General features: G+C 53.2%; 1 protein-coding gene across 2 annotated transcripts; it reads left to right on the top strand.

The window, feature by feature from the left end:
• Positions 1-5,917: 5,917 nt before the first annotated feature.
• On the top strand, positions 5,918-16,607 carry LOC141976531 (cytochrome P450 2A13-like). 2 transcript variants are annotated; one of them, XM_074937535.1, is made up of 9 exons: positions 5,918-6,097; positions 6,721-6,883; positions 7,676-7,825; positions 9,726-9,886; positions 10,195-10,371; positions 10,766-10,907; positions 11,377-11,564; positions 12,537-12,678; positions 16,426-16,607. In XM_074937535.1, the coding sequence occupies exons 1-9, from the start codon at positions 5,918-5,920 to the stop codon at positions 16,605-16,607; spliced, it is 1,485 nt and encodes a 494-aa protein (XP_074793636.1). The 2 variants fall into 2 exon arrangements, with proteins under 2 accessions (XP_074793636.1, XP_074793637.1); XM_074937536.1 differs by lacking the exon at positions 6,721-6,883 and adding an exon at positions 6,399-6,404 and having other exon boundaries at positions 5,918-6,101.
• Positions 16,608-17,430: the final 823 nt, after the last annotated feature.

Below are 17,430 nucleotides of genomic sequence, written 5' to 3'. Positions count from 1 at the left end.
TAAGTGCATGGTCACTTGTTCATCCTGAAGTTGGACACTGGTTCCAAACAAGACCGGCAAATGCTCACTGTCTTTCTGCAAAAAACTCAGCTGACTCTCTTGCAACGTGGTGCAACAGTGAAAGACTCAGGAGCTGAAAAAGAGAAGAATTCTCTCCCTATATTCAAACTATGTGCATACATGGCCGACAAATGCACCAGTGCGAATAGGCGTCGAGTATTAAGTCATTGCGTACGTTATCTTGCTGTCCGTGGTCGGCCAGTAGATGCACTCTAGGTGTTCAGGTAAGAGAAGACACATCAGCTGCATCTGTGACATCTTAGAAGAGTTAAATGCTTGTCAGTGGGGCCCCGAAGAGATGGCTGCTTGTGCATTTGATGGAGCTACAAACCTCTCTGAAAGACACAGTGGAGCACAAGCTTTGCTCAGAGAAAAGCGTAACCCTAGTCTCTCCCATACACACTGCAGAGGCCATCGACTCCAGCTAGCTCTAGCACCAGCTGCAGAATCTTCAAAAGACGTTAAAAAAGCCACAAAGTTAATGGCTTTTTTATACTCTTTTTCAGCAAGAGTCCAAAAGGACTGAACATTTTGGAAACAAATAGAAGATACACTGGGACTGAGGGTCAAATGAGTCCAACCTGGGAAAGCCCGCTGGCTTTCTCATGAGTGATTCTTGGCAGTTGTCTTAAAATTACTGCAACCGTTATTACTGGCTTTAGAAAGTATCCACCAAGATAGGACAGATCTAAGCAGTGAGGCTGGTGGACTACGTATGTTACTAAGTTCAGAGAAGACTATCACCTTTCTCCCTCTTGTAAGTCTACTGTTGAAACCACTTGGGTCATTACACAATGTCATCCAGGCATCTGCTACAACAGTAGTCGATCTTTGTCCAGAAATAGAAGCTACCCTTGGATCAATCCGAGAGCTAGCCATTGAAAAAGTGCTGGAGGAAGCAAAGACTTCAGTCCAGAAGCTGACTAATGAAGGTACTTATATTGACTCCATAAGCGAAGAGGACAAGAAGGGTTTGTTAAGCCAGCTGAAAAAGTACAAAGACTTGATTCTTACAAATCTACAATAGAGATTTCTGGAGTCTATTCAACCTCCATGTAGCTTTTACAGATGCCTGTCTGATAAAACACCGACAGGTGAGTGGAGTGAGGCACGACCAGCCATGGGGCTGCCATGTGCTCAGGACAGAATAGAGAATTTGAACACAGAGCGGAATATCATACGATGATCGAATGAAGATTTAACTTCAGCTTCTTTATCATTGCTAGTGGCTCGACCCGATCTTTACGCTCTGTTTCCTGGGATGAAAGTCGGAATTTCATCTCTTGCTCCTCCCAGTCACAACGGCTACAGCTGAGCATATTTTTCCCTCATTGAATAGAATTTTGTGTTCTGAAAGAAGTCGCCTCCAGCCTGGTCAGGAGCATGTCATGAAGGACTGGAAGTACCGGACACACAAGAAGACACCAAAGAGTGCAAAATTACAACAAGAAACCAAGAGGGATGTAGATGTCGTGCTTCATAGTAGGCTTGACTAGCCAGCTTTATTTTTTGTGATGGTTTTAAAACATGAGTTAAATCTAAGAAAATGGTCGTGAAACATTTTTCAGTTTTTACTATGGTGCCACACATCCCACGTTCGCCCTCACGGTCTCAACTCTCGTCAGCCCTCACCCCCCCGCCCCCGAATATTCCAACGCCCCCCCTAATTTCAATTCCTGGGGAAAACACTGGTTGGGCCTTGGAGAAACGAGAGCGATTTACAGCAAAGAGCTGAAATGTGGGTAGTGGAATCCTGGGGCGGGGGGTGCGGGACACAAAACGTGTTTAAAATAAAGGGGAAAAAGGGCTCCTAGATTCAGTATGAATCCAGGATGTTTGAGACGTGTGTTTAAATACAATGGAGCTGACTCAACCCTTTTGAGCTGATTTGATTTCAGCACCTCCTTCTGAAATAGTCGGGTGACTATTGCCTTCACTGAGTCAATAGACCTCAGTCTAGATGTCATTATGTCCACCAAGGTTAATGACATTAGTTATCAGTGATGAGGTTTGCTGGGTGTTGACCCGCAGTAAGGGTTGGGTGGGGGGGGATGGTGAGCTCTGATTAATGTATTAAATGAAATAAACCGCTAGGGTTCAGGCTTCCTAGCAACTCAAAGTCCTTAAAAGTTTAAAAATAAGATAGCTTCAAAACCAATCAAGGGTCAGGCTGCAGGGGTTCACCCATCCTTGTATTAAATCAGAACGTGCCGCACGAATGCTCAGACATTGGCGAGCGATGAGGATTTGTAAGGTGTTTACTGTGGTTGCACCAGCTCTATTTTTATTTAAAAACAAGCCCTGAACTTTGAGCAGGAAAGAAACATGTTTAAAATGAAAAAAACACCCTAAGTCGTTCGTTCCCTGACATCTGCAAGGCCCCCCCAGCCAGAGAGGGAACACGGACACTAAGGAGCGCTGTGAGTGGTGATTTCATCCTGTGAGAAGGCCCTGCAGTGCTCTGCTTTGTCACTGAAAAGAGGGAAATGTCTTTTCACTGAAAGTTAGCCCAAAGCATCCCAGTTGTGCAGACAATTTAATTTTCACCCGCAGATCACAAAAGGGAAGGTTTGGGGAGAGGCTGCGTAAATTCCTCATGTCGCTATTAATGCCGAGTTGTAGTGATCAAATCAGCCTGCTGGCTACAGACTTGGATGTTACGTTGGTTTGAAACAAAGAGTTAGGATGGTATGAAAACCAGAAGGTTTTTTTGGGAGGGGGAGACTGTCTCCTTATAACAGAAACTATCTTGACCAGAATGGCTGCTGCAGGACTGCAAGATGAGCTGGGTTTCTTGCTTTTTGAACTCTTAAAATGTATATTCGATAATGTCACTCTTTGTCCGTGCCCTCCTTACAAATAATGAGAGATGTCTTTATTGCCGTGTGGTCTGTTTAGCCTGGCTATTTCCCCACAGGGGCAGATAAAACCCCACGCTAAGTATCGTGTTGCTTAATATGTTTAAGAAACAACAGCAGCAAGAAAATCCTGGTCTTACCCAGCTTGTACAGGGGGTTGATGTATTGAGGGAATAATATTAACTAAACTGCTGCTTGTTCTTTAACCCAAAGGCCCAAATACACGTGGGGGGAAGAGAGAATAACCCTGTGCCAGCCTCCCTTTACCCTGTGGTGGAAGGGAACTTTCTGCAATTGGCTTTTAAATGTGGGGGGGCTGGGGGTTTAAAAATGGGTCTTTAAAAAGTAATTTTCAAGGTTTAAGTTGTTGTTTGTGATTTAGGGCCTGTCACGGTTCCGCCCCCACTCTGAACTCTGGGGTACAGATGTGGGGACCCACATGAAAGACCCTCTGAGCTTATTCTTACCAGCTTAAGTTAAAACATCCCCAAGGCACAGATTCCTTTCTTGCCTTGGGATCGCTGCCACCACCAAGTGATTTAACCAACACTCAGGGAAAGGACCACTTGTAGTCCTATTCCCCCAAAATATTTCCCCAAGCCCTTCCACCCCCTTTCCTGGGGAGGCTTGAGAAGAATATCCTAACCAACTGGTTACAAAATGATCAGAACCAACCCCCTGGGTCTTGTAACAATGGAAAAATCAGTCCGGTTCTTAAAGAGAAGGATTTTATTTAAAGAGAAAAAGGTAAAAGAATCCCCTCTGTAAACTTGGCCTGGTAGTTAACCTTACAGAGTGGCAGAAAATTCAAAGAGCCCAGGGGAACCCCCTCTCACTTTAGTCTCAAAGTTACAACAAAACAGGGATAAACCTCCCTCTAGCAAAGGGAAAATTCACAAGTTGAGAAAACAAAGATAAACTAATCCACCTTGCCTGGCTGTTACTTACAAGTTTGAAACATGAGAGACTTGTTTAGAAAGATTTGGAGAACGTGGATTCATTTCCAGTCCCTCTTAGTCCCAAGAGCAAACAAACACAGAAACAAAGAACCCAAATAAAGCCTCTCCCCCCCCAGTTTTGCAAGTATCTTTTGTCTCCATTGGTTCCTTTGGTCAGGTGCCAACCAGGTTACTTGAGCTTCTTAATCCCTTACACCAGGGACTGGGTCAGGAGGCTCCTTCCAGTCCAATGTCTTTGGCTGAAACTTTTCCAGCCTCAGGTATCCAATATCCCCCCCCCCCTCCCCGCACCGATATTTAGTCAACTGTGATACCAGTCAGCTCTGTGTTCTTGGGGAATCAGGGCGCAGTATCCAGCCTGTCTGACTCATGAAAGACACCCCCTCCGCCCCCAGCCTCTCCTTAAACCAAAACCCATTAGAGAAAAAACTTGCAGAGAGCAATGAAGGGTGGATGGGAGACACACCTAGACCCCTCCTGACAAGGGTGACAAGATTAAGACATCTCCATTAGCATACTGAACGGAAAACAGAGGCAACTCCCCATGCCTCATCTGAAAGATGGGACAAGGAGACATCTCAATTTGCATACAGAATGGAGAACAGAGAACTGCACTGAACTCTGGGACCAGAAAAGCTGGAAAGCACTGCATCCTGGGGGATCTCTGCACCAGATGTTAATGAACCCATACCTGCACACACCCAGCTCAGCAGTTATCAGACCAATTCTAGTAATAAATCCTTTATTGGTATCCAAAATACTGAAGCAGCCCAGTTGCATTGTGAGCTCCCTGCAAGAAAACACCACCCAGAGCCAAGAGTGATCAGCTCCTATTGTCTAGCCTAAAGAAAACCTTTGAGTCATCTGTTTACCTGTAAACTTATCTAGTGTTCTCCCTTGAACCTTTGTTGTTTCTCTACAAAAACCCCAACCTATGTTCCTGTCACGCATGGACCCAAACTCTGCCTCAGCTGCACTGGGACTTCATCTCCTGACTGATCGTGGTGGGGGCTCTGCCTGTCTCCAGCACTCAGGACCCTGAGCCACCTCCATCAACTGGGAACCCCGACCTGTTCAAGCTCCATGGAGTGGGTGAGATCCCCCTCTCTCTTCTCTTTCTCTGTTTTCTTTTCTACCTCAGGTATTAACCTTTCGTAATGTAACTGTTATGTTGGTTTAGGCTCTCCTTGTGTAGTTATCACTATTATTCAATAAATAACTATTATGGTTAAGCTGGTTGCTTCCCTCTCTCTCTCTCTGAACTTTACTTTTTTGGGTTTTTAGCTTCCCCCATTTACTCTGCAGCAGCGCTCCTTGTACCGAAGCTGAAGATCCCTGTAGTGCCCAAAAATCCTGTGGGTTTGCTCATCAGGTGGGTTACGGCCAGTACAATTGTGACGTGAAAGTGAGGACAGGGACGTGTTAAACCTGCGGCATATAAGGGAGGGGAGCAGCTGAAAGCGGTGCTTGATCTAGCCCATTTTGTACAGGGACATAGAAGGGGGTCAGCTTGAGAGGGCTGATTGACGCGGTCCACTCAGACTTGCTCTGTGTGTGTGTGTGTGTGTGTTCATCTGGTTCTAGGGCTGGAGGAACCCAGCCCGGGGGAACCGAGGTCCTGCAGGGTAGCTCCATTGGGAGGGGACTTGCAGAAGGAAGGAGCAGAGCTCCATAGGAACACACAAGTGACACAAGCAGGACGTTAACAGAATTACAGAACCTCCCCCCCACCGCGTACCCCAAAGGATCGGGCACATCTGGTAACCACTGGAAAAACTTCCCTACTGTAAACTGGGGGTGGCCCGATGGGAGGACAGACAAACAAACTGACCCTGCTCCAGCCTCTGTGCCCCGGGAATCCTGAATCCCTCGTTCTACCAGCTCTACCCCGGGGTTGGAGGGAAGCCAGGCCTCAGTTGCACAAGTGGGTTACGCAAGAGAGGCCCCGATGCCAGGGTCCCTGCTGGCCGGCTATATGACCGCCCGCAGCGCTGGATCACAGGAGAAGGGCAGCGGAGCCGGGGAGGCTCCCAGCCAGCCATGGATCCCCTGGGAGCCATCAGCCTCTTCCTGGTCATCTGCCTCTCCTGCCTCCTGCTCCTCTCCACCTGGCGGCAACTGCAGGGCCGGGGGGAAATGCCCCCGGGGCCCATCCCGCTGCCCCTCCTCGGGAACCTGCTGCAGGTCGACCTCAGCAACATGCGCAAGTCGCTCATGAAGGTAGGTGGGCTTTTCCCGGGACGTCCCCGGGGAGCCCGGGCGGCCTGAGCCCTCAACAGCGCCACAGATAATGTGACCAACCCCTCCAGGATTGGCCCAGAGTCTCCAGGAAATAAAGATTGATCTTTCATTAAAGATTATGCCATGTGATGAAATCTGTAGGAATGCGTCCAACCAAAATTGGGAACCCTACCTCAGAGCCTCCGACCTGCTCAGTCTTTAGGAACTTTTATTAATTCTCGGTGACAAGCTTGACCCCGGGTATCGCTGCGTGGAGAGGGGGACCTGTGCAGGGGAGAAGCGCAGGGTATAGTGGGGGGGGGGCAGAGGTGGGGCATGGAGGAAGGGCAGGCTGTGGGGGGGAGGGGCAAGGGTTAGGGGTGTGAGGAGAGGGGGATCATGGGGTGGGGGGGCGTGGGAAGGGAAAGGTGATGGGATGGGATGGGGTTGTAGAAGGGGAGGGGATGGTGGGTGGATGGGGAGGGGTTGGTGTATAGGAGGGGGGAGAGGTAAAGCCTGGGGCTTGGGGGTGCTCTGTGGGGGGCGAGGAGGGGCAGGGAGCGTCTCTGCATGTCCCCAACGCTCTGTCCCCGCGTCTCATGGCATCTCCGTGTCCTTGGCAGATCAGCGAGCGCTACGGCCCTGTCTACACCCTCCATCTGGGCCCCCGGCGGGTGGTGGTGCTGTGCGGCTACCAGGCGGTGAAGGAGGCCCTGCTGGACCAGGCCGAGGACTTCGGCGGGCGCGGGAAACAAGCCACCTTCGACTGGATCTTCCGTGGCTACGGTCCGCGGGAGGGGAGCCAGCCGGGGGGCGCAGAGAGGGCAGCTCCCGGCCGGGGCAGAGTCACTTTGTCCCGACCTGCTCCGTCGGGGGACGTGCCCAAAACCTGGGGCAGGGCAGAGCGGGGGGCTGGCTGGGCCGTTCCCCGCAATCCCGGAAATAGTTCCTGGCTTTATGCAACCACCGATCGACGCAGGGAGCAGCCTCCCTCCTGTTAGCTCCTGGGAGACGGATCCACCGCTCCGCTCCACCAGGCCGCGCAAGGGAAGCGTCTCAGCTCAGTTGCCCAACTGTAGAGCAGGTCCAAAGGCAATTTTTTAGGGCAAAAGCTCTCCTTTGGGGGGGGGGGGGGAATCAATAATATTCCCTCCCCTTCTCCATTTCATTCGGTGTCGTTTCCATTTGTTTCCAGTGAAAACCACCTGGAAGTTAAGGAACGAGGGGATAAAAAATGAAAAAGTGGAGACCTCAGAGACATGTGAAAGTGCGGGGGGGACGGGGGACGGGGGGAGCAAGGGACACGGGGTTTCCAGGAAATTCTGCACCATCCCCCCCCCCAGGGCGCGAACTGGCTCTTGGTGTTCTATGTTTGTTCAGCATCTAATGCCGTGGGGTCCTGGCCGCCAGCTGCCCCCATGGTACAGCGAATAAAATAAATCCGCAGGCCAACTCGGGGCAGGACCGGCCTGGGGAACGGGTTCTCGTTAGCGCCCCCTCGTGGTTGATTGCATTGTGCCAGCGTTGGCAGCACCCCCCCGGACCCCCTGCACCATGGTCTGCTTCCTTCCCCCCCAGGAGTGGCCTTCAGCAACGGGGAGAGAGCGAAGCAGCTGCGCCGATTCTCCATCACCACGCTGAGGAACTTCGGGGTGGGGAAGCGAGGCATCGAGGAGCGGATCCTGGAGGAGACTCGTTTCCTGCTGGAAGCCTTGCGGGGCACGAAAGGTTGGTCAGTGTCCTGTTCCTCCGGTGCCGGGGCCACGTGAGTCGGGGGCCAGACCCCCAGCTGGTGTGAATCCCCCATAGCTCCATGACAGTCGCCAGACCCCCAGCTGGTGTGAATCCCCCATAGCTCCATGACAGTCGCCAAACCCCCAGCTGGTGTGAACCCCCCATAGCTCCGTGACAGTCAGTGGGGCCAGACCCCCAGCTGCTGTGAACCCCCTATAGCTCCGTTACAGTCAGTGGGGCCAAACCCCCAGCTGCTGTGAATTGTCATCACTCCGTTGACCTTGACACCAGTTTACACCAGCCGAGGTTCTTACCTGTGGACCTTTGTAAAGATGGTCAGTGTCATAACGCCCATTGTGCAGGTGGGGAAACTGAGTCACAGAGCGGGGAAGTGCTCACCCCGCAGGCCAGCGAGGGGGTTCTCGCCTAGGAGGCATGGGCTCAAATCCCTGCTCTGCCCCGATTCACAGGACTCCACTAGAGGGTGTAATACGTAGACTGTGTATTTGAGGTGTCAGGACACGTGTAAAGCTGCCTGCGTGTCTGGCAGGGAAGGGGAACACCCAGGTAAACAGCTGGGCCAGCAAACGAATCTCAGTGCGAGGCAGAAGAAGTGTTTGTGGCTATCGAACGAAGAACTTTGTAACTGCGTGTTTAAGGCTTGCACGTCGGTGGGCTGATCTCTCGTGGACACTCCCGTAAACCGCACGTGGCCTGGGGTTGCTCTGGGATCCGCTGTGTTCTGGGTGACGGGGAAGCGGGTGAGGGGCTGGGCTCATTCTCCCCCACGCCACCTTGCTGCCTCTGCACGGTGCCGTGGGGCTGGGCCTCCAGGTATCCTTCAGCCAGGTGCCGGGGCACCATCGCCCCCCCCCGGCCCCCCCCTCCCCCCCGGCACTCAGTGCATTCTTTGGTGGCTCTCTCCCGGTACAAAAATAAAGGGGTAGGTCCGATGAGAAATCAAGATCCTGAGACTGACAGTCCCCCAGGCCAATGGGGAGAGGCCACTGCTCAAGGTCAGCCTGATTGACAGGGCAGGCCGGCCAATGAGGGAGTCAAGAGCCCAGGGGTCCATCCTCCGTGTGAGCGGGAGCTGTCTGAACCAGAGGAGGGCAGAGCTAAGGGGAAAGGCAGAGCTGGGGAGCTGGAGCAGCCATGCCGAGGGGGAGCCACGGGGCCAGAGCCGGGATAGGAGGTGCCGGCTGAGGAGAGCCAGCGGGGCCCCAGGCAGGGAGATGTCGCCAGACCAGAGATCTTGCAGGCCGGACTCAGAGGGGGGCCGTGACCCAAATTGGGGGGGGGTGTGACGCTGGGGAGAAGAGTCCTGCCACCTGGCGTCTGGGCGGGTCCAAGCCGGTGTCACCACAGCAGAGCCAGGGCCTGGGACAGGAGAGGAAAAGGCGGTGAACTGGTCTCACTTCCCACAGCCGGCCGGTGCGTGAGCTCTTTCCAGGTGTTGAATTCGGTTTGTATTTGGTTTGAACGTAATGCACGGCTCCGTGGGTCGGGGAAGCGGCCGGTGTGGAGCGAGGACCCCGCAGTGGGGACACCCTGGCCCCTCTCCGAAGTGACCACGATCAGGGTCAGGGTGCAGCCCCCCCAGAATCCGGGGCCCAGCCTTGTCGGGGTTACGAGGACTCTGCTGCGTGGGAGGGTGAAAGAAGTGGGAGCGAGGACCCGGATCCTGTGGCCAGCCCATTCCCCCGGGGCAGCACGTGGGCCAGAAAAGTTCCCCACCATAGCAGGACCGTTCCCCCACTGACACGTGTGAAGATGGCAGGTGGCGGGACAGGAGTGACTCGCGGGGCTGTGGGATCCATGGAGGGGAGACGGTCCGTGGCACAGCCCCCCAACTCGCATGTGCCCCACCCAACGCTGGCTGTACCCCCGCTAGGTTTGCCCTTTGACCCCACCTACTTCCTGAGCCGCACGGTCTCCAACGTCATCAGCTCCGTGGTCTTTGGGGACCGGTTCGACTACGAGGACAAGGAGTTCCTCTCCCTGCTCTACATGATCACCGAGAGCTTCCGCTTCACCGCCACGGCCTGGGGGCAGGTACGCTGGGGGGGTGGGGAGGAGAGCGCCCCAGGCCACATCCCACGGCTCCGAGACCTGCCTGCCCCGGGCTGCGGGGAGCGGGGGGGGGCATGCTGGTTAGCTAGGGGAGCGGAGGGGGATGCGAGAACGCTGGGGGGGCAGCGAAGAGGAAAACCTGGGATCTGCAGTGATGGGTGTGAAATAGATAAAGGGGAATGTCGGGAGATGGACAGTGTGAACAGACAGAGGGGTGTGTCCGGGGATGGACAGATCAGCTCTCAACCCACCCCATATTCAGTGGGGTCTTTGCTCTCTGTGCCCCCCAGCTCTACGAGATGTTCTCGGACACCATGCGCTACCTGCCCGGCCCCCAGCGCGAAGCGTTCAAGCAGCTGGCAGGGCTGGAAAAGTTCATCAAGAGGAAGGTGAAGGCGAACCAGGAGACCCTGGACCCCAGCGCTCCTCGGGATTTCATCGATTGCTTCCTGATCAAAATGCAGCAGGTACCGGCAGTAGCCGGAGGGGACGGCTCAGTGGGGTCAGCATCAGGCCTGAGAGACGAAACGGCCTGATTATAACCAGGGGTTCAACTTGTAACGGGGTCGGTTCAGGCCTCAAACCCTCTGGGGCAGAGAAATGGAGCCCCATAGATAGCTAGGAACAACAGGCTTGGGAGAAGGAACCAGGCTGGAACTCAGGAGATCTGGGCTCTGACCCACCGTGTGGCCTTAGTCAAATCACTTTCCCCACCTGTACAATGGGGATGGAGAGCCCTCCTCTGAGACTGTAAGCGCCTAGGAGCAGGGATTGTCTTTTGCTCCATTTTTGTGCTGCGCCCTCAGTCACATCCCCAGAGTTCTCTCAAACGTCCCTTTCTTCCCCTTTGGTCTTTCAAAGGAAAAGCAAAATCCTTCCTCTGAGTTTTCGCTGAAGAACATTGTTCTGACGGCGCTCACTGTGTTCTTCGCTGGGACAGAGACCGTCAGCACCACCCTGCGCTATGGATTCCTCCTGCTGCTGAAACACCCGGAGATCGAAGGTAACTGGAAAGGGGGGACAAAGGAAACACAAAGGGCCAGATCCTCAGCTGGTGTAAATCGGCTGGGCTCTGCTGAGGGCAGCGGCAGTTCCTCCATCTACACCAGCTCCGGATGGGGCCGGACAGCCACAGCTCGGCAGCGAGTTTGACGTGGGAGCAGGGTCCTGTGTGTGTTGCTCCATCGTGATTGAAAGGAAGCCGACGGTCAGGGAACGCCGGGTCAGTGTGGCTATGGCAAACTGAAATGCCCGGGGTTGTATTCTGAGCTCTGTTCACCCGGTGTCAATCCAGAGTCACTCCCTGCCTGCAATGGGGTCAGGGCCGGATCCTGATCTCAGCTCCCATGGGATCAATCCAGAGTCACCCCCTGACTGCAGTGGGGGCAGGGCCAGATTCTGATCTCGGTTCCCCGGGGGTCAATCTGGATTCGCACAGGGCTCCCCTTTGAGCTGTGCTGCCGTCTCTGCAGAGAGGATCCACGAGGAGATCGACCGGGTGATCGGGCGGAACCGCGCCCCGAGCATGGAGGACCGGACCCGGATGCCCTACACCAACGCCGTCATCCATGAGTTCCAGAGGTTCTGTGACGTCATCCCCATGGGCCTGGCACGCCGGGTGACCAGGGACACCCAGTTCCGGGGATACACTATTCCCAAGGTAGGCCCTGGGGCGTCTGTCCCCCGCCCCGCCCCATGGCTGTGTCGGGCTCAGCATTGTCGCTTTCTCTGGATTCCGGCACAGTGCCACAGACTGGGCGGTGGACCGGGCCCGATGCTGCCTCTAGGAAGTCGTGTGATCTAGTGGGCACGGCACCGGAGACCTTATTTCTATTCGCAGCTCGACTACTAGCTCGGCATGTGATCTAGGGTATCGCCCTGTGCCTCAGTTTCCCCCACCTGTTAAATTAACGAATGGTGTTAATGGTTCCCCACCATTTTTCTATTTACACCGAAGCTCTTTGGTAGAGGAAATATCGCTCCCTTTGTCCAGTGCCCAGCACGACGGGGCTCTGATGGCAGCTGGGGAGTCTGGGGCGGTACCGTAATATACCTAATAATAACATTCATAGATGTGGATAAATACTCTGAGCCTGACTTCCAGTGCCATCTTAAAAGACACGCTGTGGGTGTGGAAAGCCAGGAGGTTCACGCTGTGTATAGTGTATGGGCCAGCGCCGCGGCTGGTGTACATGAGCATAGGCACAGCCGCTGAGGACCTGCCCCAGTACTTTCTCATTTACATTTTGTATTCCCATCATGCCGAGGAGCCCCAGTCACGGACCAGGACCCCCCCGCGCTCGGTGCTGTACAAATACCCACAAAAGACACCACCCCACAGAGCTTAAATTTTAAGTATTAATCTGCAGGGGCAGCCTGGTTCAGTGGTGAGAATGGGGAGTCCGGACTCCTGGGTTCCCTTCCCCGTTCCGGGAGGAGCAGAGGGCGTTGGGAGACACGTGCCAAGACGTGAACATCAGATTGTGGCCTGACCAGGCTCCTGCGATTTAATATTTGCGTTTGCTGCAAATTCCTCCCATGGCTAAAAACGACCCTGAATTGTGCCCCAGCATCCAGTGCTGTGGGTTATCGGCGTTTAACCGTTGCTGTTTGTCACCGTCTCTTCCCCCAGGGGACGGAGGTGTACCCGGTGCTGGGATCCGTGCTGTATGACCCCACGCAATTCAGCAGCCCCGACACCTTCGACCCCAGCCATTTCCTGGATGGGAACGGCCAGTTTAAGAAGAGCGACGCCTTCGTGCCCTTCTCAATAGGTACGAATCCCTCCGCAGAGCTCGGTTCCGAGCGTCCCAAGCAGCGAGATCTAGGCCTGGCCCAGCCCCCCAGCTGCTAGACCTCACCCTGCGGACACAGAATTGTGAGGCCAGATCGCTCCTTGGTGTAAATCAGTGTCACTCCCCTGGAGTCAGTGGGGCCAGAGCCCCATCTAGTGGGGCTGTTCACACACACGCAGGGGTCAGTGTGCACTGAAGCACCTTGCTGAACTGGGGCCTTGAGCTCTTTGGGGTAGGGACCATCTCTCCCCGTGAGTCTGTCCAGAGCCTAGCACAACAGAACGTTTTGGCTCGATCGTTTGTGTTAGGGGGCTTATTCCTTCACCCACTTACTTCCCTGGTCCTTCTCGCATGAACAGAGAGCAACAATATCCGAAGTCCAAAGGTGCAAACAATTCGATGTTTATTGGGGTGAACTTCCAGCAAGCATGATTCCAGTTTCCTTCCTTAGTGTCCACCTTCCCAGCTCTGACACCACAGAGCCTTACACCTGTGTCCCTGTTCCCATTCCTGCCCTTAGCCAAACTGGATTCCAGTTTCCCCACTCCCATTCCCTGTTCCCATCTCCCCCTTTAGCAAAACATGATTCCAATTTCCTTACACCCATTCCCTGTTCCCATCTCCGCACCCACCCACCCCCACTCACTTCCTCATTGACTACAGATTATATAGTAAAACCTGAGTTCTGCTCAGCTATACCTTAACCAATCATTTTCCTGAAATTTAACTAACCAATCCTAACATATTGTAACATGATTATGTAACCAATTCTATCCCACCACCTTAATTAGTTTACACCCAGCAAAATTAATTATACAGCAGGCAGAAACAATCACAGAACCAGACAGAGACCATGCAAATAAACAATAGCAAAGTGGGAACTATAATGACAAAACAATACAGAAGTGAGGATTTCACATCCCAGCTATTGATAAGTGAGTTCTTGCCAGACAGGAGGCTATCAAACTAAGTTTCCTTTTACATTTTCTAGGCACTTCCCTTTCTCTGGAGGTGATAGGAATACAATCAGGACAGGATTGTATCCTAACAGCCCAATAGCACCTTCTTTCAATGTGACTAGTTTGGAATGTGAGGATGTGACCGGTCGCTTCCCAGCTTATGGCTGCCTCTGCTGCTTAGCCAAAGGCCTTAGCCTAAGAACAGGGGCCTCAGACTGTCACAGTAAGAGAAGGCCCTTACACCAGCAGACAGTGATTTTGATTCTTTCTTTTATACCTCTAGAACTAGCCAAGTGATAAGAATACATCTAAATTCTTAGAGTACAGGCCTTTACCGACAGGCCTGAATATCTATATCCTAACACTCCACCCCTTTTTTTTTCCTTTTTCTTTTGGGAGCCTCCTGCCCAGGTATCCCTGGAAAAGCATAGGACATATGGCGACACATTTCCTGATAGGGCCAGGCACCAAGGTGGAAGGTGTCGATATTCCATTTGTCCCACTGCCCCGTGTGTAGTCTAGTGCCCTGCACCTTCTCTCGGACGGGCATACCACACCTATTCCAATTAGTGTTCCAGACTTCCCATTAGAGTGGGCCCAAGAAGGTTGAGTCCGGGTTGTCTAGTACACTGTAGGGTTGGGAGGGCTTATTACATTCCTTATAGGTTATCTCCCTATGCAACGTAACACAAGTACAGTTAACAATACAAAATCCACAGCAACACTGAGTCCTGACCACTGCAGTATGGTCCGACATTCGAGACACCCCCAAACCACTGCCTCTCCTCCTTCGATAGGGTCACGATCTGATGTGTCCAGTTGCTGGCAGTTGCAACAAGCTGCCCCTGGAGGTTTTGCTTGCTTTTCTCCATATCATAAGTCCATTGAATGTTCACAGAGAAATGGGATATTGTCCAAACCAACTTGACCACTTGGTATGGAATCAGGCAGTAAGCCCTGGCTTATTCACAGCAATAAGATTCACAGATCCATTTGTGCACCAAAGTCCAGATAGCAGCATGTAGATGTGTGTAGTTTGGTTATGGGCTGGTGTAATTGTGCCCCCAGTAATATGCACATTCCCAGCAAAACACCTTATACACAATACACCCAACTGTCCACCCCTTGCATAGGCTCCTCTATAGTCACAGGAGAGGGGCACATCCAAACATCTTCTATTGATTTACACTATTTTACACACCCCTCCATTGATTCCCAGTGAGCTCTTCCCTTCTCATTAGTTCCATAGGGCTTGTGGGGGCCACCTTAGTTGCCATTCCATTTCCAGGTACCACGGTAGCTATTACACAGATGCAGTTTGCTCCTCACACCAGTGAATCCAAGTCTCCCAATGGCGCGATCGGGCGTGTTCCTGCCCAGGGAGCCATGGGGAACATGGCCCAGGAGTAGACCGGTGACGTTACCTCTGAATGCAGCACTGGTGAGACCGGGACTGGGACACCGTGTCCAGTTCTGGTGTCCACGCCTCACACAAGGTGCTGACAAACTGGAAAGGGTTCAGAGGAGAGCAGCAGGCTGCATTGGAGGTCTGGAAAAGCTGCCGAACAGAAAGACTCCAGGAGCGGAATGGAGAGGAGGTTAAGGGGTGGTTTGATCCCGGTCTATCAGCACCGCCTGGGAGGAGAACTGGGTTCTGACAGCAGCGGGGTCCCTAATCTAGCAAAGGCAGAATGGGAGCCAAAGACCAAAAGCTGAAGCTTGGTGGTAAATTCCAACTAGAATTAAAGTGCAAATTTTTAACACTGGAGGGAATTAGCCCCTGGAACAGCTTCCCAGGAGTCGGGGGGGGGCCGTTCTCCGTAGCTTGGACGCTGCAGATCCAGGCTGGCTGCCTTTCCGGAAGAGACGCTTTAATTAAACACAAGTTGCTGGGCAAACTGCATGAGTAACTGGGTGAAACTGAATGGCGTGTGCTGGGCAGAGGTCAGGCTGGATGATCCCAATAGGCCCTTCTGGCCAGAGAATCTGGGACCCGAGCGTGTTATTTCTCTGTTCTCCTGGGTCCTCACCGTCCATCTGAGCTCAGTATCATTAAACAGAGTGGAAGGGGTAATTCTTCATTGGCACCTTTATCGGCGAAATGCGACCACAATGTCGCTAAATTGTTTGTGTCGGAAAGAAACGAGCCAAAACTCTGAACAAGTCAAAATTTTGCAACACTTTCGAAACCAGACGTTTCCATTTTTCAGTGAGAAACGAGTTAGCGTTTCAAAATTTCCTCTCACTTTTTTTAAGTCAAAAATGTTTCAAACGATGGAAATCGAAACCAAGGGTTGATAAAAATTTCATCTCGGCTCGACTGAAACGTTTCGGTTTGACGCAATTGAAACTTGGATTTAGTCCCAACGAAATGTTTCCGTTGAGTCGAGATGAAATTTTTTCCAACCGTTCGCTGTGACGAAAATATCGAACAATTTCATTTCAGTTCGAACCGAAACAATGTTTTTTCCAGTTTTTCTGAAAAATCCATTATTCGCCCAGCTGCAGTGCTGAGAGCACCCACCAGTTTGAACCAGGCCTGTGAGTGTCTAGCCATCAAAGTCGGGCCTGACGAAAGCCATTAACCCCTCGCAGCTGCTCCCTCTACAAATCTTCAAAGAAACAGTGCCCCATTTCCCCAGCAATCCCCACTGCTCCAGGCTGGGGCAGAGTTTGGACAAGGGGTGAGACCCCCTCCCAGATTCTCACCTGCCCCCGGAACCCTGCTCCGGCCGGGCCATGACGCCTCCTCTGTCTTCTCTCCTAGGGAAACGGTATTGCTTCGGGGAGATGCTGGCTATCATGGAACTCTTCCTCTTCCTCACCAGCATCCTGCAGAACTTCCGCTTCCGCTCCCCCGTCGAGCCCAAAGACATCGACATCTCCCCAAAGCTGATCGGGTTCGCCTCCCTGCCCCGCAGCTACGAGATCTGCCTGGTCCCGCGCTAGTCGCCCTGCGGAAACAGACGGGACTTCTCGGGGCAGCCTGGGAGAGGGAGGGAGAGGGCCAAATCTGGGGATGGAGAAGGAAAGACCTGGCCATGTATCATGTTGAGAACTGCGCCCATCAGGAGAAGGAGCCAAGAGGGTGAATCTCCTGGGGGAATCTGGCTGCTGTTTTCCAGCTGCACAAGGGAATGAGATCTCCCCTAACAAGACACTGTCTCTGAGGGTACATCTACACGACACTCCTAACTCAACCTATAGTAGGCCAACTTACAGCCATGGTCATGTCCACCCTACCCTCACCAGGGGCACTTCCCCCAGCCTAAGAGGGGCAGTGGGTGGGGGGGCTGAGAGCCCAGTCTCTCTGCTCTGCTGGCAGCTCCCTGCCAGGAGCCCAGCTGCCCCTCAGGCTCCCGATGGGCTGTTCCCCTGCTCTGCTCCCCGTTCCCCGTCCCTCCTGGGGCTTCTCGGCCTCCCCCAGCCCACTCCCCGCCGGGAGCCAGGCAGCCTTGTCCATTTCACAGCTCACAAGGCTGCCCGGCTCCCGCAGGGGCCGCTCGGGCTTCTCACCCCGGCTCCCAGCTGGAAGCAGTGTCCAGCCACCCAGCTCTGCAGAGGAGCGGGGTTGGAGGGGAGGGACCTTCTTGTCAATTTCACTGCTCCTGCCATGAACTTGACAAGACAGCTGATGTAAGGGATGCGGTGTCTGTGGCCGTAGGAGGGCACTTACATCTGTGGGACCAGGCTGTAGTGTGGACACTGACATAATGAGACCGACATAAGCTGCCTTATGTCGACCTAACGGTGTGGGGTAGACCAGGGCTCA

The sequence above is a fragment of the Natator depressus genome, chromosome 23 (assembly GCF_965152275.1).
Source record: "Natator depressus isolate rNatDep1 chromosome 23, rNatDep2.hap1, whole genome shotgun sequence".
Taxonomy (NCBI): Eukaryota; Metazoa; Chordata; order Testudines; family Cheloniidae; genus Natator; species Natator depressus.
Note: the sequence above shows the minus strand (reverse complement) of the source record. Positions and strands in the feature narration are given on the sequence as shown.

What these genes read in the sequence shown, in the direction of transcription:
- LOC141976531 (XM_074937535.1), top strand. Translation starts at nt 5,918, where the DNA reads ATGGATCCCCTGGGAGCCATCAGCCTCTTCCTGGTCATCTGCCTCTCC. An exon ending in TGCGCAAGTCGCTCATGAAG is followed by an intron (nt 6,098 to 6,720) that starts GTAGGTGGGCTT and finishes TGTCCTTGGCAG; the next exon opens with ATCAGCGAGCGCTACGGCCC. An exon ending in GGGGATACACTATTCCCAAG is followed by an intron (nt 11,565 to 12,536) that starts GTAGGCCCTGGG and finishes CTCTTCCCCCAG; the next exon opens with GGGACGGAGGTGTACCCGGT.